We start from the raw sequence: 24,345 nt of genomic DNA on the forward strand, positions 1-24,345 counted from the left end.
CGGGAGGGCGTCAGCACAACCAAAAAAAACGATGAAATTTCCTAGTGAAGGCGCGAACATCATACTCTCCTAGATACTCTCCTAGATGCAAGTGAACGCCGACTCCAATATATGCGCGTAAATAGGAGGATATGACAAATTTCCTGGTGTTTAGTTTCAGTTGAATCCACAAGGATTAGTCATCTGGTTGAGACAGATACAGATGCCTAGGGGATGTTGGCGCATATAATTGTATGCAATACCATGAGATGCAAAATATCGAAAAAAGAATAACTAAAGAAATGGAATAAAGGCGACAACCAAAACAATAAACCTGTAGTTATGGTTTGAATCATTGCAGAAATGGACAGGTCAACTATTGGTGCCTCTCCATTTCTCCATATACACAGAAAGGACTGGTCGACGGATGAGATAATTACTTGCTGCAGGAGCAGGACAAATATGCACATCAAAATGATGTATCAACAAGCACTCTGTACACAATAAAATAAAATAAATACACAAAAAAAGGGGAAAGAAAAGAGTAAACCACACTCTCCAGGGCGTCCATTCTCATGCTCTTTACATGGGGTGTTCCATATTTTCTTCTTTGAGCAAGGAGAAATGGTATACCTTTTGTCTTTGTGCAATTGCCGAATTGACACCTATGAGCAACCAAGACACTTACTTACAGGACCTAAGAATTCCAGGAAGCTTGATGTCTGTGGAGGTGTTGCTTCCTCTGTTCTTGAAGGTAAATGTTTGAGGAATACCCTAACTGCACCTGACACCCCGTCTTCAGATTCCATGGCCTTGGCAAGCTCCACAGCCCTTTCTTTCACCTGAAATTACATGGCACGCCGAGAAAGTCAATGATCAAGTACGAAACAGGCCCTTCATACAATGTGCACCATGCCACAGGCCATAATTATCCTTATCTACGTTGTGGGAAAATTACTACTTTTCAACACTATCAAATAATTCACTGCTTGTTAATTGTCAATTATTTAAAGTTTAAACTAAAATTTCTCTCTACACCGTCTGGTTCGCACATGATTGGCCAAGATAGCTTGTTACATACCACCGAAACAGTTGTGGCAGGAGCAACCGGAGACAACAGTGGAAAGTGACGGTATTGTGCAATGCAACAAATATCCTGGTGCTTACTGCCACCCAATTCCAGCCATAGTTAACGCAGCAGTATTGTGTCAGCTACCATTTGCTACCTCTGTCCCAAAGTGTAGCTGCCTAATACCAGATTTGACACTTCCTATTCTAGACAGATGCATGTCTAGATTCATTGTATTAGGAGGTGTTAAATCCAGTACTGGGTAACTATATTTTGGGACGGAGGAAGTACTTGTATGCTATCATATGAACAAATCAAGGCAGGTTCAATTCTAAATGTTGTTATTATCATATCTTCAGATTATTTTATTATTTCAAAAAGAATTCCCAAACCTAGAATGGGTAGGATGCTAGAAACCATTATCTACTGTCTGTAGCAAGTATCACATTCTGAAAACAATTTCCTTCTAATGAAACGAACCAGCAACTAGGTATTTTAGTATTTCATTTGAGGGAAGAAACCAGGAAAGCAGGGGATAGTGAGTCACCTTGTAGGGGAAAAAATAGCAAGAATTTTTTGGCAGAAAAAGAATCTTTCATACTGTGTACCTAACAAGGACATAATACTGGAGACTAAAAATAAAGCATTTAATTAGCTTTGACTGGTGACGAATTTACAAACTACTGTAAATCGACACCAACAAATAGAGGATTGAAATAACCGTTCTGAGCCCCAAGAAAAAACAGATTCTGGTCACTTCTGGTTTCCATACTGAAACAGGTGATTTACAGCACAGAAACTGGTCCAATAAATTGGAATGCTAAAAAGTGATATAATATCTAATAAAAAAGTGACACAAATCAATTCTAATCGAACTGCAAATACACACAAAAACAGAAAACTAGCTAGGCAAATAAAAATCAAAATGAACAAGGCTCCAGTGAAATCCGGTTTTCCAAACCCACGTGAATTCAAGACAGACAATGCTAGCAACTCCCCTATCACAGACTAAGAGCAGTAGATATGCAATCTTGGTTATTTTCATTAACCAAATGTCAGAGAATAGTGACACCCAAGCTACAGGATACGATAACCCATCTACCTCTGTTCTTTTTACTTCACAGTTTGGACATCAACTGAGTCTCCAGTACACATATTCCATCACTGCCTTTCTAATTATATATTAACTTTGTTAAAACAAGTATATGAAAGTAACTTTCATGATAAAACCTATTAACACTATTTTCACATATCAATTTGGTACATATTAACGATTTAAGATTTCGAAGTTTGACTGCAAGCATTCTGGGCATTCTAGGACATCTATTTGAGATCAGAGATAGTAGATACCTTGTTAACTATTTACATTTGTTGGATAATAACACAAAATTTGAATGGAAGAAATAATGTTATGTATGAAAGGGGAAGAATTACAACCAAAGTTAATATGCCCGCTATTCTGCGAATGTACAAGGATTGAAATGTATATGCCTAGTTATCAATTTGGAACAATCCAGAAAGAATATCATGTACATATTTACAATCTTCTTCACACATCTGGATCCATATTCTTGTTTCCATCTTACCAACATAGCAAACAGCAAGAATATATTTCAACTGTCTTGCAAAGACATACAAAAACATGCAACTGAGTTTGTAGAACTTACTTCTGGCTCCATCATGAAATTTATAGCATCAACCAACTTTTGGAAACTGAATTGATCAACTGGTATAGGTGCAGGCCCTACCCCTCTAGCATGCACTCGGTCTCCCCAGAATGGTTGGTCACCAAAGAAAGGTACAATGGTTGTAGGGCACTGCAAATCACAAAAAAGGTTAGAAGAGCTGAATCAATTTCAAGAATTAGTCCATTAAAATAGCACATCATATGCCGTGATTGCGTTAAACAGGGTTTGAGGGAGAACCGCCGCTTTGAGGCCAGCAGCTGTTGTTCCAGCACCACCATGATGTACCTACAGATGTCAAAAACAAGGAGTGAGCTTGCCTCTCCCTGAACATATGACATATCCCCAAACTAAACACCATAAATTCTGTTTAATCGAATTCTATAAATTCCTCAAGTACAACTTTAGTCCGTAACATGTACTTAGCACATGAAAGTTGCTAAAAACTAATAACTGGCGTAAGATTTTGATTGATAATTTCAGTACTAAAACTCACTAGTAACCTCTGAAAGTTAAACTTTTTAAGTCAATACAAGATCTTACTTCATGCCAAGAGGCCCAAGAATGACAAGCAGCAAATGCTTACCACTGCTTTACACTGCAGGAAGAGCCAGTCGTGGGGGCAGTTGTCAAGTAGATATACAAAATCTTTTGGTTCTGCCACTGCCACATGTTGTAAAGTTCAGGATGGAAGCGAGTTACACGCACACAGAAATGTGGCAATAAGAAACAAGGTCACAACTTACAAGATGAACTTACATGTTCCAAGCCCACCCCATCCCTTGTTGATGATACCTCTCTGACCAGTTGCTTCAAGTGCTTTGACGATGATTTCAGTCATCTTTGCTGGATCTTGAACTGGCTAGTGTATCAACAAAGAACAGGAGTTCATTTTCAATATGAAACAATCATAGTATTCTAAAATTCAGTAAGACAAGAACTGAACCATGGCATCACTACTTGCAAGCAGCTACATATCTAGTAAGGCACAACTTAACACTAAGGCACCAACAACTCACTATCATCAGCAAAACTAACAAGACAATTCCTACTTGTTTTCTACGTTTACACTGTTAGTATCTCTATTGTTACTCTCATTGGTGAGAGGATGACACTCAAACTTGGGGCAATTTTCTGTTTACTTATCACCAAATGTCATGAACTTCCCGGGGAGGGTTGGATACATATTTATAGCTGCCTACTAGTCTAAAAGATGCTGTCCTAGAGCATCTCAACAACCTGTCCTAGAGCATCCTAACCACCTGTCCTAGAGCATCCTAACAACTTGTCCTAGATGCTGTCCTAGCAACTAAAAGCTGAAAAATAAGGGTAGGACACCACAAGACTAAGACCAAACAGCCCAAGACTTATTCCTTCATTCTCCCCCTAAGTCTTGTGCGTCGTCTTGGGAGAAAGTTGAGCCATCCCGATCCGAGAGCAAAGCTCAAGGAACTTGATCCTACCAAGGGGCTTGGTAAGCAGATCCGCAAGCTGGTCCTTGGTGTTGATGTAGCTTGCCTTGATGCTCCCTTCCTCCAAGCAGTCGCGAATGAAATGGTACCTCACCCGGATGTGCTTGCTCCGTTCATGAAAAACAGGATTCCTTGCCAGGGCCAGAGCGGACTTGCTGTCCACCCTAAGCTCCACCACTCCAGTGTCTTGGCCAAGGAGATCACCGAGCAGTCGAGCAAGCCAGAGTGCCTGGGTCGAAGCAGTGGAAGCCGCTATGTACTCGGCCTCGCAGCTGGATAGGGCCACCACCTGCTGCTTGATCGACTGCCAGCTAACGAGGCACTTGCCGAGGAAGAAGAGAATCCCGCTCGTGCTCTTGCTAGTGTCGATATCGCCGGCGTGGTCGCTGTCGGTGTACCCAATGAACTGTGCCTTTCCAGGGCACCTCGGGTAGTAGAGGCCGTGGTCGAGAGTCCTCGCAACGTAGCGGATGATCCTCTTCACAGCCTGCTGGTGCTCCGTCGTCGGTCGCTGCATGAACCGACTAACGTAGCCGACGGAGAATGCCAAGTCCGGCCGTGTGTGGGTGAGATAGCGAAGACTCCCCACAAGACGCCGGTACTGCGTAGCGTCCACCTCCTCCGCCGTGCTGGCCCGGCTCAGCTTCAGCCTCTCCTCCATCGGGGTGAGGGCTGGGTTGCAATCGCTGAGCCCAGCGAGCGCAACTACGCGCTTGGCGTAGGCAGTCTGGCGAAGTGTGATCCCGGAGTCATCTTGGTGCACCTCGATCCCCAGATAGAAGGAGAGGGGCCCCAAGTCACTCATCTGGAAAGTGGCCTTCATGTCTTCCTTGAACGCTGCCACCTCCGTATCCTTGGTGCCGGTGATCACCAAGTCATCAACATAAACACCCACCAGCAGGGTATTTCCTCCATTTCCCCGCCGGTAGATAGCAGCCTCGTGCGGGCTTGGCTCGAAGCCCATCCTCTTGAGCGTGGAATCCAACGTGGCATTCCACGCCCTCGGTGCCTGTCGCAGGCCGTACAAGGCCTTGTGCAGACGTAGCACCTTGCCCTCCTTGCCGGGGATCGCAAAACCCGGCGGCTGGTGCACGTAAACCTCCTCCTTCAAGTCGCCGTTGAGGAACGCCGACTTGACGTCCATGTGATGGATGCGCCAGCCTTCCTGAGCTGCCAGCGCAAGAAGGAGTCGCACGGATTCCATCCGTGCCACTGGGGCGAAGGCATCGTCGAAGTCGATCCCCTCCTGCTGCACGAAACCACGTGCCACCAAGCGAGCCTTGTGCTTGACGATGACTCCGGCTTCATCCCTCTTCAGCTTGAACACCCACTTAAGAGAGATCGCACGATGACCATGAGGGAGGTCAGCAAGCTCCCAGGTGCGGTTCTCCGTAACCGCGTCCAATTCCGCCTTCATCGCGGCGCGCCATGCCGCGTGTCTCTCGGCCTCTGCGAAGGACCGAGGCTCGCCGTCGTCGCACGCAAGGTGCAACTGTTCTTCCAGGTCATGAGGCACCAGTCCCGGCACTGGCTGGTCGCCGAGGAGGTCCTCCATCGTACGGTACCGCAGGGGCTCTCCATCATGGTAGGCGTCGATGCGCTCCTCATCGTGTGAGAGCGGAGTAGCGAACTGCACCGGGCTGCGCTCGACGTGAGCTGGTGTTGGTGTGGACGTGCCCGGAGGGGTGGCTGGTGGTGTCGGAGTGCGTGGGGTCGCCAACTGTGGTGGTGTCGGCGTAGAGCGCGGCGCAGCCAAAGTCATGGCTCGAGAGCGTGGCGCTGCCGAAGTGGTGGGTGCTGGAGTTGGTGGAGAATCGGAGACTGGGGTAGGCACGCTCGGTGAAGGGGAGCTGCCCACTCCCCCAGCTTCCCTGAAGTGGATGTACTCGACAGTGAAGTCGTCATACGTCGGAGTAGAGCCGTTGTCCACAGTCTTGTCCCATGTCCATCCGCGCCCTTCGTCAAACACCACGTCGCGCGCCGTGCGCACACGCTGTGTCGCCGGGTCGAGGATGCGGTAGGCCTTCGAGCCTTCCATGTAGCCGATGAACACCCCTGGGATGCTCCTGTCGTTGAGCTTGCCGATGTGGCCAAGCTCCTTGGCGAACGCGAGGCAGCCAAAGACTCGCAGGTGGGAGACCGATGGCTTGTGCCCATGCCAAGCCTCGTACGGCGTCCTGCCATCGAGAGCCTTGGTAGGTGAGCGGTTGAGGATGTAGACGGCCGTTACCACCGCCTCCCCCCAGAAGAGAGCTGGCATTCCTCTCTGCTTGAGGAGAGCTCGAGCCATCCCCACAACCGTCTGGTTGCGCCGCTCAACGACGCCGTTCTGCTGTGGGCTGTACGGCGCGGAGTAGTGGCGATGAATACCTTCATCGGCACAGTACGACGCGAATTCAGCCGCCGTGAATTCGCCGCCGTTGTCGGTGCGCAGGATGCGCAACTTGCGGCCGCACTCCGCCTCCGCAGCAGCCTGCGTGCGCCTGATGGCGTCCGCAGCCTCTCCCTTGCTACCGAGGACCGTCACCCACATGTAGCGAGAGAGGTCGTCGACGAGCAGCAAGAAGAAGCGTCGTCCTCCTGGTGTGGCCGGAGTCACCGGGCCACACAAATCCCCGTGCACGAGCTCGAGCCGCTCCTTGGCTCGGAAGCTCGTCTGATGGGGAAAGGGGAGCCGCCTCTGCTTCGTCAACACACAGACGTCACAGAACTGCTCCACGTGGTCAAGGCATGGCATGCCTCGCACCATCTCCTTGGTACTGAGCCGCTTCAGGGCCTCGAAGTGGAGATGGCCGAAGCGCTCGTGCCACTGCCACGCCTCGTCGTCCCGGCGGGCGATGAGGCACACGGGTTGTGCTACCTGCACGTTGAGGATGTAGAGTCGGTTGTTGCCTCTGGTTACCTTGACAAGGAGGCGACCACGGCGCTCCCCGATCTTGCGCCGATCCCAAATCCTCATGACTCCGTTCTTGATCACCACGCATGAGCCTTTCTCTTCTTCCAGCTGTCCAATACTGATGATGGAGTTCCTCAGCGCGGGGATGTAGTAGACTCCGGTGAGCAGCCTGTGCTCGCCGGACTTGGTGGTGAAGATGACGGAGCCGGTGCCCTTGATATCCACGCCAGAGGCATCCCCAAACTTGACGAAGCCTCGGACGCTGGGATCAAGCTCGGTGAAGAACTCCCGTCGACCGGTCATGTGATGGGTGGCCCCGGTGTCGAGGACCCATCCATCAGTCTTGTCGTTGGAGTCGTCGCCAAGAAGGGCTCGTGCCTTCGGCTCTTCTAGGTGGAGGAAAGCCGATGCGGCCGGTGCCGCTGGAGATAGCTCGATGCTTGCGTGTGCCAGGAGCAGGGCTGGTTCTTCCTCCACTTGTGCGGCGTTGGCTTGGCCTTGTCGTGGTTGTCGGCAGTCCTTGGCCCAGTGGCCAGACTTGCCACAGTTGCGGCAGGCGTCGTCTCGCGTCGGCCTGCGGTTGCCGGTGGTGCCGCCCTGGACGCCTCCGCGGGCTCCACCCCGGATGCGTCCTCGCAACCTGACCCGGACGCCTCCGCGCCCCTTGTGCAGATTGCCGCGCTTGCGGCCGCCTACCGAGGAGGACTCCCCCTTTTTCCCATCACCCTGGCAGGCCTCCCACTGCTCCCGAGTGAGATGGAGCTTCCCGCCAATGGTGATGGGCCCGGAGAGGGGCTGTGGCTCATCGTCGTCGACGACCTTGAGGCGACCAATCGCCTCCTCGATCGTCATCGTGGAGAGGTCCAGCAGAGACTCGATGGAGCGGGCAATCTGCTTATACTTCTCTGGGATGCAGCGGAAGAGCTTCTCGACAGCTCTCTCCTCGTTGTAGGTGTCGTCGCCGTACTGCACCATCTTCTGCAACAGAGTGTTGAGACGAAGGGCAAAATCATCGATGTCCTCACCTGGCTTGAAGGCCAGGTTCTCCCACTCCTTGCGGAGTGCTTGCAGCGTGCTCTTGCGGGCGCGATCGCTGCCGATGCGTGCCGCAGCGATGGCATCCCAAGCCTCCTTGGCAGTCCGCTTTTGCGAAAGGGAAAACTGCATCTCGGATGGAACTGCAGCGATGAGGGCATCTAGCGCCCGTCGGTCTTCATCGTAGTCGACGTCGCCATACCGAACTGCCTCCCACATGTGCCGCACCTGGAGCCTCACCCTCATCACCGCGGCCCACTCGATGTAGTTGGTCTTGGTGAGGGTAGGCCACCCACCACCGGGACCAAAGTCCCTGACCACCGCTTGGATGCCGTGGTAGCCATGGCGCCGGTCAGGGGAGGGAGAGTCGCGCTGCCTGTGAGGGCCGCGCTCTCCGTAGATCCGGCCGCCATCACCGGGAGGGTAGCCGCCGCGGCGTGTGTTCTCTGGGTTGCCGCCGGCACGCCTGCGCCCATCTGGGCTACCGTTGCCGCACGCGCCCTTGCTTGGGGCGCCGTCGGCGGATGCGTGGTCCCCTGGACCGCCGCCGCCATGGGGGTGGGCTGCTGCCCACCGTATTGTCCGCTCCCGCACCCTTCCTCTCGCCAGCTCCTCAAGGTCCCTGTCGGCGGTGATGTCGCCGACGATGGAGCCGTTGATGCTGCTACGCAAGGTCTCAACCTCAGCCTCCGCCGCACGTGCTGCATCTTCCGCCTCCTCTGCTTCTGCCTCCGCCCTGATCGCCGCCAACTCCGCTGCTGCCAGCCTTGCTGCCCTTGCTGCTGCTGCTGCGGTCTGTGCCGCTGCTCGCCTGCGCTCTTGCGCTGCAGCGAGCTCGGCGTCCTGCTGACGGCGTGTGCTCGAGGCGCCCGAACGCCGAGACTGTCCGTCGGACATGGCGCGCCTCCGGGGGGCTGCTACGTGGAGAAGGGAAGGGGAAAGGGGAAGGAGGAGCAGCCGGTGGTGCTGCTGTTGATGGTGGCTGAGTGCTCACTCGAGCTTGGGAAGGGGAGGAGCAAGAGATGTTCAACCTACAGGAAAGTGTGGCTCTGATACCAGATGTTAGTATCTCTATTGTTACTCTCATTGGTGAGAGGATGACACTCAAACTTGGGGCAATTTTCTGTTTACTTATCACCAAATGTCATGAACTTCCCGGGGAGGGTTGGATACATATTTATAGCTGCCTACTAGTCTAAAAGATGCTGTCCTAGAGCATCTCAACAACCTGTCCTAGAGCATCCTAACCACCTGTCCTAGAGCATCCTAACAACTTGTCCTAGATGCTGTCCTAGCAACTAAAAGCTGAAAAATAAGGGTAGGACACCACAAGACTAAGACCAAACAGCCCAAGACTTATTCCTTCATACACAACTGTTTGTACAATGGAATTACAGTTGCAGAATGGCTAAAAAGATTACATCATAGCTAAGTGTCCTGAGTGGCTATGGTTGAAGTTTTTTTTCAGTAATTTATTCTATACATATTAAGCATGGAATTTTAGGTTCATGTTTCCCTTGTCCATGTAAGTTATGGTTTTCATAATGATTTGATCTCCCGGCATCCATATATCATTTCTAGAGTAAGACAAACATTTGTAATGCAAATAACACAACTAATGTTTGCCCTAAGATGCTACTAACTTTTAAAGCGACAAAACAATGTATGCAATGGTAAAGTGAACACAACGTAAACATGTTGTTTAACCCACAAGCCGCATTGAGTGCCAACTTCATTCAGACAACTATAGAAAAGATAATGTATGCAAACAATCCTATCTAGTTAGTGATAAACATTTCAAAGTTTAACTATAGACACAACAAAAAGGTCAACAAAATGTACAAGCATACATAGAAGAGTAGAAACATAATAGTCAAATGATGCCTAGATCAGAACAGGGGGAAGAAAACTGAAAACATCTATAAACCAGGATCAAAGTGATCTTACAAGACTACCAAACCCAACATATATGGGCTTGTCACCAGCCTCAAGCCATTTCACAAGTGGTTCAGGAGGCACATAATTGGAAGCGAGATCAAGGAAGCAAAATCCAACAACATCTATCTTGGGGCCCCAATCTGCAATGGAATAGATGACAATTCATAGTTGAATTACAGACAATTAACAGCAAAAAGAAATACTCTGTTAATAACAAAATTCATCCGGAACAAGATTTTTTTTTCTTAACACTCTAATACATCCAATTATTGAATGGGTATGAAAGTTCAGTACATACACAGCAGTGATTACTGAAAAAAGCATAAAATACTTACCAAGCATTTTCCTAATGTTATATTTTAGGGGAAAATGGATATTTGACCCAAGTGGATCTACCATTGGAAATGAGCTAATTGCTACAGTGCCATTAGTTTTAGGGTAATTTTGGTATATTTTCTATCATTAGAAAACAAAAAATGACCTCCACACTATTCTTCATTTCCCCTCTTTTCTCTCATAGTCACATTTCTTTTTCTCTTACATCAATCGGCTGCCCTCATTGCCAACCATGCATGGCACTCCTTGTCAGATGCGGATCCACCCTCCATGGTGCCATCTTCCCTGGACACCCCCACCTCTGCAAGCCACCCGACCTGGCCAAGGGGGAAGGCACAGGTGTTGTTCTGATAACCACTCACCATAGAGTCACTACTCCAACAACTGCTCAATGCCTCAACAGCCACTAACAGCAGGCGAAAGAGGACAAAGCATACCAGTTTGCCCGCACATAAGTCGTACAAGAGAGGGAACCTAGCACACCAGAAGCCTGCTCTCCAGCATACAACCATTCTTATCCTCTCCAACGTGCCTCCTCCCCTCCAGTACTCTTACTCCAACATCATCCTCATTCAGCATCTCAGTGTCCTTTGACCAAACTTCATCAACACATAGTTCGCTATAAACAATGGAGTTGGCAAACTACTTCCAAATTCAGTCACACCACAGCAATTAGGCAAAAAGCAGGCAGGTTGACAAAATGCATGAACCTAGTGGTGTATGTGATTTTTCCCATATTTCAAAGAAACAATTCAGTCACTAACTACACAATATAGGCAACTGGTATGGTATGCAACTAGTCAACTACATGGCACTTGCAACTCGAAACTTGCTACAATAATAAGAAGTTTAAAAGATTGATGCCATGAGACAGCATAAAGCATCACAAGTTTTTAAGCAGTACCTCCATTTCTTTTGCAAAACATCATGTACGCAATATGTATGGCAGGTGTTTAGGCTATTACTCCCTCCTTTCCAAAATATAGCTACATCTAGAATAGTGCTAAGTTCAATTTTTTAAACTTTGACTATTAATAACGAAAAAATAGAAAAATATTGATCATGTAAGAATGATCTTACTAGATTTATCATTAAACAAACAATCATCATATGCAACTCTTTTTATTTAAATAACATATTTTAGATATACTATTGGTCGAAGCAGCATCTCAAAGGCTGTCAAGATCAAAAGGTGGCTATATTTTGGAAGGGAGTAGTTGATTCTGAACAACCAATTTTTGTGTGATCTACATAATATTTTTATGTATATGTAGAATATATGCGTTACTATATACTATTTATGCTTTAAGTTTTGCTACATGGATCTTTTATCTTTTCTATTGAACGACATTTTTTTAGCTCTGTACCATTCCAAAAATCCTGCACCTGCCACTGATGTAATTTCTGATAAAGTGCACAGTTAAGTTGTATTTGTTGTTTGCTGATCCACATAGCCATGCATAGATGGAGAACATGGCCTAATTTGGCCAAATGGCCCTGACACTAACTCATCTAACCATGACTATTGTGTTTTGCACTAGGATTGTCCCTTTCTCGGACCAAGACCATGTCTATATGGCCTGGCTCAAACTTGGGCAAGGCCAAATTTTATTTGGATATACCCAAGCCAAAATTCCGGAGAACCATTTCTTTGTACACAAACTGCCCGTATCAGACATTAAGTCTAATTAATAGACAATTACCAAACTTCCGTGCTCTTTACAAAATAGGAAAATGTTGGTATCAAACCAAAACGTCCAAGTTTCAGTTGGCATTACCAATATTGGCTTGGTTCATGATGTTATCATAGCAAACATACTCAATCAAGCTTCTCTTCAAATATTATTATTGACTGCTATAAGAAGTGAAATGAATAGGACCAAAGCACACGATTAAGGTCTGCAAGTTTTAACAACTAAAACAATCAAAGAATGACAAGGTTTAGCATGACGTAATAAATTTCAGATAAAGCTAATACTCATCAGGAACCTTTTGGTTTTGGAACAAGGTGAGGACTCCAGATGTACCCATGAGGAATATCATTCCCAGAACCCTGTGCACCACTTAGGTATGTTACAGGACGCAGCTTCAGCTTTTTCTTCCTAAATTCATTTATCATATCCCGTATACCAAGCCAAATCATAGAGTCCACAATTTGGTAAGACAGCTGCAAAAGTAAGCCATTATAGAAGATTAGTTTCACATCAGATCAGAAGAAATGATGTACGAGAACAAATGAGTAGATAACAGTGATTCAAGTATGTATCTTCAATGAGATGCTTGATGCAAGTTAGGGAGATAAAAACTTGAATTGTAATATATTTGCAAAATCTCAGCCGCTGATAAGGAACATGAACTCAAACTGTAATAATAAGTGCATGGCTTTTTTGGGGGAATGCAGGAAGATTGCATCCTATTAACTACATGAACTAGTATAAGTTGGATTAAGGTCCCTTGCATCCTAAAGAGCACGATCAAGAACACCATGCAGCACCAACAACACCCACTGAAGACAGAAATTAACTCTCTGCATATGGTAACTCACTTGAGTTAACCACCCAGCAATCTCACAACAAGCAGGCAGAACAATATTGTCGGAGTTGGGACCCTATCCCAGAGATGCACAACAAGGGGCTTTTGGAAATTTGCCGCTGTTTTTTTCTAAATTGCAAGGATGTCACTCGAATGATAGTTCTAGTGGCATTTTTACAATTTTCTAGTGGCAGTTTTGCAATAATGTTTCAAAGCAGTGACAAATTTGCATTTGTCCCTACAAAACAAAGGAGAGCATGCATACAATTAGGCGTGACAAAACCTATTGTCTGATTGCCATTTACAAAATAGAAGTTGAATTCATTTCATATATGACAAAGAACACTTCATGCTTATTCATAAGAGGTCCTAAATAACTCCAGATGAAAACACCAAGATAATATGAATCGAGTATTTGCAAGAAAATATAAATGAATAAATTACAAAGGAAATCTCATTGCCAAAAGAGTAAATAAATCACACAAATATGTAACTATTTTATCCAAACTATCAGTTTGCAGCAACTTTAACAGACATTTTAGAATACCACAACAATAGTGCACAGTTTTATCAGAAAACTGCATGCAAGTCTGATAGGTGGGCCCAACCTGTAAAGGCACAAGTATTGCATGCAAGTCTGATGTGTGGGATTGATGTCTCAAGACCAACTGACCTTGTTGCCAACAGAGTGGCAGTTTTCTAATAAAACCTACATCTGTAGTTGCAGTTTTTCTGATATGCCCAGCTAAAGTTGTAGCAAATAGTTTTGACAGAATAGTTGCAGTTTTCTGAAATTTACTCTGCCATTAACAAGTGTAATAATAATTCCTTGAGCAAGGAACATGTTGATGGCTATCAATAGAACAACAAATATTATGATATTTGCAAAGGTGTTCACATGACCATGACCATGGCCAGCCAGCTAGCTAGCCATCTAGATAACATTCATATGGAAGACAGATGTTCTGAACCTTAATCTCTATGCTGGAAAATTGTTCAGTTGGATAAAGTCTTTGCTACACCATGGGGTAGTGGTACCTACTTAAGCAGGCAACCAGATAGCAATTGAATGCAGGAAAGAACAAACAGAGTCTAATGAATCTCATCTAAGTGATCATCTCCCTCATCTACAGTACTCCCTCCATGTGCAAACATATGACGTTGGTTAGTTTAGCCAACGTCAAACCAAAAAAATGGCAGGGAGTATATTTTCTCCTCCCAAGCCAACTATCCTCCTGGCAATGTCTACCACAAATAATAGTCTAAGCATCATTATGTATTGACTAAAAGAGAACAGCAACATTTTTGCAGTATTGCTTTCAGTTCATCAATTTGCATGTCGACAAATGATAAATCGAAGACCATCCTTGCCAGCCATTTTCTACATATGATTAATGTTGCACTAACCAAAACAAATATTCCTGAGGTCTATGCTATAATACTAACTATATTTTTGGATGAACCCAAGTGTCCCAAAATATTATAGTTAATCAAATAGAGATGCAGTTGAGCAAAATGGGAAATATCTAAAGCTCTTAGAGTGCTGCCTCTATTCTTCCAAATCCCAAATCAGAATACCTCTCTAAATCAACTATAGGTGTCAAATGAATAGAACAGATCTACTTAACTTGAAAATATTGAACTCAAACTATCAAGGCAAAAATGTATAACAGCAAACAGCAAGTGTATTCTTTCTTTCTTCTTAAAATAATTTTCCATAGCTATCTGCTTTTGGTCTTTCATGTAATCGTGTAGCTTAGAAAGGAAATTTACAAGATACATCACCCAAGGATGTGTTTTATCCTTTCCGCGAAATTGCAATGATCTACACCATGGCACCAGTTCGGAATATATGCTGATACCGCGTGTCTGATTCAAGGTTAAGAGATGGTTATGGGTTTAAAAATATAACTAAGCTAACCACCAAAAAGATATAGAATAAGCCAACCACCAACAATAAACCCCGATCATTCTGTTTTTTCCTACTGTTAATCAAGAAAACCAGCCTAATCTAGCAAAATGTTAATCGCATTTGCTGCCAATAACAAAATCAGGTTAAGCTAACACAGCTGGATTATGCTGGTAGGGTTATTTTACTGATTAAGAAACTGTTACAAACATGTACTAAGAGACAAAAGTTTTAAATATTTCCTGAACAAAATATGTAAGATGCAAACTCACGCGATATCCAGCCGGCTGTTTTACACGAGAAAGAGGATGGGGGAATTCACTAGTTGGCCTGAACAAGTAGCAAAAGTTAGATATCCAAATGAGAATATTCCTCAGCTAATGAGTACTTTCAACGACGAAGCATAACAGCGACTCACGTCCATGGCATGGTAAAGAATATATGAATGGGTACTTTTAGTGCCTCTGCCACATGAGTATGTCCTGAATAATATTGAGGTCAGCAGGACAGATAAAGAAGTGAATTACAATAGGCTAGTATAGACCATAAAATAGAATAACTTTACACATACAAAAACAAGATGCACACTAGAGCAGAACTGGCAAGATTACAATTGGTTCCAAACTGAAATTAACACAAAATAATTTCTGAAAGAGATGCCTCTAGAAGAGTGGTAACAGAAAGAACTTTTAATGATGCCCACTTCCCAAGTATATTACTAGGTCAGCTTGCCTTTAATTGCACAGCACAGAAAAGCATGATCATCATAAGGCATGAATCAAGATATGATTATTCTGTGATGGATGTGTCAGATCAGAAAAAGTAAAGCAAATTGAAAGTATTAAGAATGAATTGTACATGAACATAAAAAGTTAGAACTTTTTGCTTTAAGAAATATATGATCTTGATTTGCTCCATAGAATATGATGGTGCTGATTATGTTGTACAATTCCCATCCTGATCATGTATATAGTCTTGTAAATTATGATAAACTATGTGCAATATATGACTTGCTAATTAGAGCTAGATACATATACAAACCATATGGAGTACATTGATCAATGGATGGATCTAGCAGGCTAGAAAGTCTTGCTTTATGGAACGGAGGGAATAGTAATCTATACGTATTACCTTCACAATCACAATTTGCACAATGCAATCCTAAAATTGTAACCATGCCAAGACAAAAAGAAAATTCATTCCTTGGATCCTGATCCTCAAAACCTTGTGCTGTTGTACATGTGTGTTAGAAATTTATTTGAGTATGTGTGTCTTTACTATCAAAGTAGAATAGTTGGTACTCCCTCCATCCAAGAATATAAGGACATGAGGGTATGAATCTGGACAGGCGCTTGTCCAGATTCATACCCTTGTGTCCTTATATTTTTGGATGGAGGGACAACTTAGTTGAGTATAATATCAATGAACATACTTAGAATTACCATCAGTAGCTAGCGCGAAAGTAAAACAAAGCCAAAGCACAAGAAATCGATACAAAGCAGGTAAGATATACTGACCATATGCTGGTGGATTAGCAATAATAGCATCAACCTTAAAAGGAATACCAGTGTCAGGATCAGCATCCTTGCATGCAGGTAGCAAAGAGAATATAATTTCTTTTATCTGTTTTCTCTGAATAGGAATCTCTGATGGACCAGAAGGTAGGAATCCTTTATTCTTCACCATGTCTGCTCAGATATGAATACACCAAATATATTAATCCTCACATGTAGAAGTTGAAAAAATAACTATGTTAATACAAGGATTTATTTTCATACATTCAGCAAGAATTTTAGGATCACCGCCAAGAGGGTAAAACTCCAGACCAGCAGTTAGAACAAACTCCTTAAAGTTTGCATGGGTTGCTAATCTCACACGGTGTCCATAATCCTAAAAAAAAAGGTAACCAATAATCATAGTCATACAGAAACCACATATTTAGAAACATTAAGCTTGAGAAGCAAAATAGCTAACTGACAACAGATGGCATAATGTGAAATAAAAAAATGTTATCTTTTGATCTAACCTGTAAGCGTTTGCCTATAGCAATGAATGGCTGGACATCTCCTCTTGTACCCACAATAAGTATAACAATTTGCATAGGAGGCCTCATAGGTATGTCTGCTGCATCCAACGGTTCCTCAACAGTAACATCACCATAGCCTTCATCTACACCATCAACGGTTGTTTCCAGAGAACTTGGCACATCAACAACCACAGTTCCATCATCTTTCAGTGTAGCTATCCGATTTAGCATTTTGAGCTACAAGAAAATTTAAAATATCAAAAGAAAAGCTTTTTCACAATATCAAACAACCAGATACAAAATAGTACAACTGTCCTGACAAGTGCAAGCTACCATAGAGTGTACCACAAGACACCATTGTTGTAGGAAAAAGGCCAATCTGGCTGCATAATCTCAATGTTCAACTATTTTTCCAATTACTCGGCCTGTTTTTCATGTTTAATAGTAAAAAATTCTACTACTAATTACAGTGTTCTAATTTCTAATGTCATGTAATAATGTTTGCTGAGATGAAGCACTAAATACAACATCAGACTTAGATAATGCTCTCTTGAGTTATTGTAACACGTCATAGTTTTCATGACCCAATCAACTTTAGTTATAAATAAAAATAAATAAACTAGTATGGCATAACCATGAAAGTTTTGATTATGAGCAGTATCACATGCAATGCAATTGCTTTGAAAGTACATATGTTCTTCATCTGTGCAACAGGCTTCAAGCCTTACTTTCCACAATGCTGCATTCTACTAAAATATTTCAAATTCAGATAGAACTATCTTGACAGCAGATAAGGCTGACAATTCACACGATAGTTAAAAATGGCTTCTGTTATTATGTAATACATACATACTCCAAATTTCAAAGGTCTAGTGCAGAAAGAAAAGGACAGGTACACAGTGTATACAGAAGAAGAAAGTGCATTGCAAATGAAGGAAATGAAAGAGAACATACAGGACAAAGCTATCCGCACCTTCTTTTTTAGGGGAATTTTATCATTGAATAACTGTCTAGCAGGATCGTCAGCTTGATTGTTTTGTCGACGCCTCTCAGTTCTAGATCTTTCCAGATTTGATGGTCCAGCAGTTTCATTCGTTATTTCAACATCCTTAATCCCGCCTGGCATGGTGCTTGATCTGGGGAGGCCTCTATCATCTACGAAAAAAGCAATGGTATGAAAAGCATGGATGACAACATTTCTTTTAGTTTACACTATCATAACTCACTGAAAAAAGTGACACTAAAATGTATGAATATATATACACACCCACACACACATATATATATGTGTGCGTATGCACGCGTGATATGGTTTGGAGTTGGTGCATTAAATTATCTTTCGAAAACGATACAATTAGAAGAAGCACCACAGTATAATCGTATCGAGCACAATTCATAAGCCACCCTAGCCTCCTATTATTAATATTGAGGAAGTAAAAAGAATAATCAAGGACAAAGCAGACATCGTCTACCACCCTACCTGCCCTGCTCTGCCAAGCCAATAGAACTAATCCAGAGCCAATGCCTTTTTTTTTAGATAGATGGAATACTAAATATCCGGAGGAAATGCCTAAAATTAGCACGCAACAACACAACAACACCGAATTCACAGCCACCAAATCAGCAAAAATCTAATACTATAACGCAGCATTTCTTGGTCCTGATATCCAGCAGCGTGACCCAATCAGACAAGCTCACAAGCAGGTGAGAGTCTGGACCCAACAAGCAAAGGCAGCAGCGCAGGCAACTACGGGAACGGAGGCGGCGGATTTGGGGCCGGGAGTAAAAACTGAAGTACTAGAGCGGAAAAACAACAGCCATCCTAGGTTGATCTTGCCCGCCTGGTAGCAGCAGCACACAAGCGAAGACGACGGAAGGAGTGAGGTGGGAAGGGGGATCACCAGCGGGGGACGAGGCCGAGGCGGCGGCGGGGTTGTCGGGGTGGCCGCCGTTGGCGCTGGCGCTCGCTCCGCCTCCGCCCTCCACACCCTTGCCACTGGCCTCCTCCACGGCGGCCATGCGTACCCTCTCGATCTCACGCGGAGGAGGCCGGGGAAGGTGGGAGGCGGAGGCGGCGAGGAGACGGCCGATGCGCTCTGCGGCTCTCCGATCCGAATGCGTGCGCTGCTCTGCTCTTTTCTCTTCTCTTCTCTTCTCTTTTCTACTTTTTCTTTCCGTTTTTTTCTTTTTCACTTTCCCCTTTGGATTCTCACTTTTATTTATATATTTATATGCTAAAGTTTAAAATTTTTAACTATAAATCCCCTGTGTTTAGTTTTGGCTGGGATTTTCTAAATATGAAAACAAACGTATCCCTTCTGTGGTAAGAATAGTCTCAGCGGGATAGAAACAGACGTCATTTCAGTTTATCAAAAAGGGCATATAGTGTGCTCAAACAAGTAATATACAGAAGTAACATCCTGTGATTATGTTTGTTTCTACGCATGTCATAGCACAAAACAAGATCAGTAAACATGTTCAGATACTACATGAAGTCTGGACCTGTTCAGCTGCTACTCAAAGTCTAAACCAACCAAAGAGCACCGAAACCCATCTTAGAGCAAGTTTAATAGTATGGTCAACTAGTAGCTTAATTCATCTAGAGTTAATTTAATAGTCAATTCATATAATAGTTACCAACAAAACATTAATATATGGTCTCACATGTCAGAGCAAGTTCAATAGTATAGTCAACTATTAGCTCCAATTCATCTATAGTTAATCTAATAGTCAATTCATACAATAGTTAGCTATAAAACATCAATACATGGTCCCACATGTCATACATATATTTTGTCCTGGAACACGTGTGCAGCTGACTAATTAGCTCACATTTTTTTCTCTTCTCTTATCTTTTTAAAATATGCTTATAGCTGACTTATAGTACCTGCTCTTGTACACATATTGTGTCTTGGAGCTCGTACTACAACTGGCGATAAATTAATAGCTCACTTCTCTTCTCTCCCCTCTTATCTCTTTAAAATATATTTATAGTTGGCTTATAGTCTACTATTGTACTGCTCTTACACGGAGTTACGCTACAAATTAAATAGGTCCAAGATGAGTGCCATGAGCTAATGAGCAATAGAATATACTACACTTGTAGTACGAGGTAATAAGGATTCAGAAACAGAATTCATGTGCAGAGAAAGGAGTGGGCATATCCTAAAATACATTAGCAGTATAAAATACATTAGGATCGTCAGCTGGATTGTTTTGTCAACGCCTCTCAGTTCTAGATCTTTCCAGATTTGATGGTCCAGCAGTTTCATTCGTTATTTCAGCATCCTTAATCCCGCCTGGCATGGTGCTCGATCTGGGGAGGCCTCTGTCATCTACGAAAAAAAGCAATGGTATGAAAAGTATGGCTGAGACCATTTCTTTTATTTTACACTATCATAGCTCACTGAAAAAAGTGACAGTACAATGTATGAATATATATACACACGCATATGCGTGCGTGCGCTCTATGGTTTGGAGTTGGTACATTAAATTATCCTTTCAAAAATGATACGATTAGAAGCACCACTGTATAATCATATATCGAGCACAATTCATAAGCCACCCTAGCCCCCAAATATGTAATATTGAGGAAGTAAAAGAATAATCAAGGACAAAACAGATATCGTTTACCACCCTACCAAGCCAATAGAACCAATCTAGACCCAATGCCTTTTTTTTAACGGAGATGCTACCGGACGGTATCAGTAGTAACGATGACCCCAAGGAGAAAAGAGCAACGGGATTCCTTTGTTCTATATTTTTCAACTGGATGTGAGATAGCATTGACCCACATATGTAATAGCCCTATGTAATACTAACCTGACCTCTTTTTTATCCTTTTCTTTTGTTGGGAATTTGGGACGATGAAATTGAAATCTGATTTTGATAATATTTGTGTGTTACTGTTTCATGTGATGAATTGGTTTTTTTAATTCAAAAATATAACCATGTGCATCATATCTGATATGCTATGCCACTCACCATCACTTGGTCATGGCACCATGGCAACCTGACATTTTTTGTACAGTGTTAACAGAGGTAACATGGGGTGCTAGTACAGTTAACATGTTACCCAGGAGATACCGTGGTACCAGACATGGTACTATGGCTGATATCAAACATGATATCTATGTGGTAGCATGTTTACTCCTGATACCATGACTGGTACCTGTTAGGTATAATACATGGTATATGTGGTATCATGTTCCTTGTGAGAAACCAAATGTATTAGACATGGTAACACGGTCGATACCTTTGAAGTATCAAACATACTATATGTCAGGTAACATGTTACCCGCGAGATACTATGCTACCAGACATGGTAACATGGCTGATATCAAACATGGTATCTATATGGTAGCATGTTTACTCCTGATACCATAACTGGTACCTGTTAGGTATCATACATGGTATATGTGTGGTACCATGTTACTTGTGAGAAACCAAATGTATTAAACATGGTAACACGGTCGATACCTTTGAAGTATCAAACATACTACATGCCATGTAACATGTTACCCGCGAGATACTATGCTACCAGACATGGTAACATGGTTGATATCAAACATGGTATCTATGTGGTAGCATGTTTACTCCTGATAGTCTAGTACCTGTTAGGTATCATACATGGTATCTGTGTAGTACCATGTTACTTGTGAGGAACCAAATATACTAGACATGGTAACACGGCTGATATCTTTGAAGTACCAAACATACTACATGTCAGGTACCATGTTAATTGAGAGGTACCATGTTACCAGACATGTACCATGGTCGATACCTTGAGGTATCATTGTGGTAACATGTTTTAATCATGATATCATGAATGGTACCGATTAGGTATCATGTACTTGAGAGAAATCATGTATACTAGACAAGTACCATAGGTGATACCTTTTGAGGTAATAAACATGGTACTTGTGCGGTACCGAGTTACTTGTGAGGAACCATGTGTACTAGACATGTTAACAGAGCTGATACCTTTAAAGTATCAATCATGGTCCATTCAGGTACCATGTTACCTTAGAGAAACCATGTTAGCAGACATGATACCATGGTTGTTGCCATGGCTCAAACATGGTACGTGGTACCATGGTTACTCATGCTACCATTAATGGTACAAAACTAAACTAAAAATACGCCCAATGAAACTTAACCTAGTATCAGTGCAAAAAATTAGGAATAACCAGCTGCCACTTCCTAGCTATCAACTATTGAGCACATTTCATCAAAAACATGTTGAGCTAAAAAAGATCATGCATTCAGTAATACTTACATAGTATCACCAGCGACGTTGAGCGAGGTAGAGCACGCGGAGTCATGCGAGACCAAGCCGGAATCAGCGGCGAGGAAGCATGGTGCCAGGGGAGTCGACGACGGGGCACCGGGGGCACCGTGGCGGCGACGGGGAGAAGCGCAGGGGAGAAACGACGGGGAGAAGCGCAGGGGAGAAATGGCGGGAAGTAGTTTTTTTCGTTTGTATGGCGGTTGTATACGCTATCTACTACGTATCAGAATCGGAGTGGATCCCGTTAATACAACAGGCTACCGTACGGTAGCGTCTTTTTTTAAGGGATTCATGTCATTATAATTTTTACGGTTTCAAAATATGCCACTACAATTTATCTATAGACATGTCATTACAATTTAACGTGTATTCAAGATGTGGCATTACTTACCTATTCAACGCTCGGGAATTTTTTTCAGACCAAACTACCCTCTTCTTCTTCCTTCGTCCCCTTCTCCCCGCCGCTGAGGACGACCGAGTGCGGGTCCACCGCCTCAACCTCCCCGCCGTGAGAGCATCTCCCTGTACGGGTGCTTCGACGGCCGCGGTGCCAACGAGCCCCGCCTACCGCATCTCCGCCGCCACGGAGCGGGCAAGCCCCATCGTCTCCTTCACCACCGGTGGCACGCAGCGGTCCAGGTCCTGGACAGACTCACCAACCTGCAGCGCGCAAAACAACACATAAAAAAATTGGTAAAATTTGCTATAGGATATCGAAAAAATATGTAATTAGCCGGTGGACACAGTAAGATCATGAATTTGTTGTAGAGCACCACAAAAATATGATAATTAGCTGATAGATACTCCGACCATTATGTTATTAATTTCGAAGTAATTTTTTTTAAAAAATGACGAGATTGCCCTCGGTGACCGGGTTGTCGCCGCCCTTGCACCGTAGTTGGGTCGCCACGGCCGCCGCCTACTCAGTCGCCCTATATGCTAGGGTGCGTGCTGAGACCGGTCTTGTTCGACTAAACCCAGTCGGCATAACGGGTTGGCCACCAAGGACAATCTCGTTATTTTTAAAACTTTTGAGTTCAAAATTAATAGAATAATGATCGGAGTGACTACCAACTAATTACCATATTTTTGTGATGGCTTACAGTAAATTCGTGATCTTACGGTGTCCACCGACTAATTACATATTTTTTCGATGCCCTATAGTAAATTTTGCCAAAAAATTCATCACTTCTTTTCAACTAACCAACGAAATTGGCGTCCAAATTTAGTAGATTCAAACAGCTATCAAACCATTTTAATCAAGCGGTTTTAGCCCCATTTTGAGAGTGAATGCGCACCATGTCTAAAAAGATTGATTTGTTTTTTAATGATAGATCAGGCAGTAGATAAGATGAACCAGCTGAGAGTAATTTCATATGGAGATTTGTAGTACTACCATCTTCGAGGAACTTTGAGGAGGTCGAGGGGGACACCATCGAAGCGGTCGTAGACGGGGCCGACGACGGCCTTTACAGTGCCCTCGTCGTGGTCGACGCCGGGGCGGAGCGGCCTGGCGCCTGCTTCGCGTAGGCGTACGCCGCCGCCTGCTGCACGAACTCCAGGTACCTCAGCCTCTCCTCCTCCGCCGCCTCCGACTCCGGCGTCCTCTCCACCGTCTCCTCCTCTTGCTCAAACCAACCAAACCAATCACCACCACAATCCAGGACAGAACAACTCAACAACAACACCCAAAAATCCAGGAGCAGGTGCCCGCTCTCGGTCATCCTCAGCGGCGGAGAGAAGGGGACGAAGGAAGAAGAAGAGGCAAGCAATCGCATATTGTTGTACTCCGTAATAGCAATAAATTGTAATGGTATGTTTCCAAACCGTAAAAATTATAACGACGTGAATCCAATTAACCTTTTTTTAAATAAATGGAACACTAAATATCCGGAGGCAATGCCTGAAATTAGCACCCAACACCACAACAACACCGAATTCACAGCCACCAAATCAGCATAGTCTAATACTACAACGTAGCGTTCCTTGGTCCTGATATCCAGCAGCGTGACCCAATCAGACAAGCAGGAGTGCAGCAACGTGAGTGCAGCAGCGCAGGCAACTACGGGAACGGAGGCGGCGGATTTGGGGGTAAAAACTGAAGTACTGGAGCGGAAAAAACAGCCGCCATCCTAGGTTGATCTTGCCCGCCTGGTAGCAGCACACGAGCGAAGACGA

The 24,345-nt window shown here is 44.1% G+C and overlaps 1 protein-coding gene across 3 annotated transcripts; it reads right to left on the reverse strand.

The window, feature by feature from the left end:
- Positions 1-264: 264 nt before the first annotated feature.
- On the reverse strand, positions 265-23,645 carry LOC102715654 (sterol 3-beta-glucosyltransferase UGT80A2). Of its 3 annotated transcripts, none has more exons than XM_015836594.2 (16): positions 23,564-23,645; positions 22,156-22,827; positions 20,104-20,212; positions 17,851-17,923; positions 16,878-17,114; positions 16,630-16,741; positions 16,369-16,539; positions 15,270-15,333; positions 15,124-15,181; positions 12,400-12,577; positions 10,084-10,214; positions 3,493-3,595; positions 3,320-3,396; positions 2,974-3,021; positions 2,716-2,865; positions 302-821 (listed from the first exon to the last, which is right to left on the reverse strand). In XM_015836594.2, the coding sequence occupies exons 2-16, from the start codon at positions 22,199-22,201 to the stop codon at positions 645-647; spliced, it is 1,734 nt and encodes a 577-aa protein (XP_015692080.1). In that variant the 5' UTR covers positions 22,202-22,827; positions 23,564-23,645; the 3' UTR covers positions 302-644. The 3 variants fall into 3 exon arrangements, with proteins under 3 accessions (XP_015692079.1, XP_015692080.1, XP_015692081.1); XM_015836595.2 differs by having other exon boundaries at positions 303-821; positions 22,559-22,827; XM_015836593.2 differs by lacking the exons at positions 20,104-20,212; positions 22,156-22,827; positions 23,564-23,645 and adding an exon at positions 18,779-19,063 and having other exon boundaries at positions 265-821; positions 17,851-18,032.
- Positions 23,646-24,345: the final 700 nt, after the last annotated feature.

Source organism: Oryza brachyantha, chromosome 4 (assembly GCF_000231095.2).
Source record: "Oryza brachyantha chromosome 4, ObraRS2, whole genome shotgun sequence".
NCBI classification, from domain to species: domain Eukaryota; kingdom Viridiplantae; phylum Streptophyta; class Magnoliopsida; order Poales; family Poaceae; genus Oryza; species Oryza brachyantha.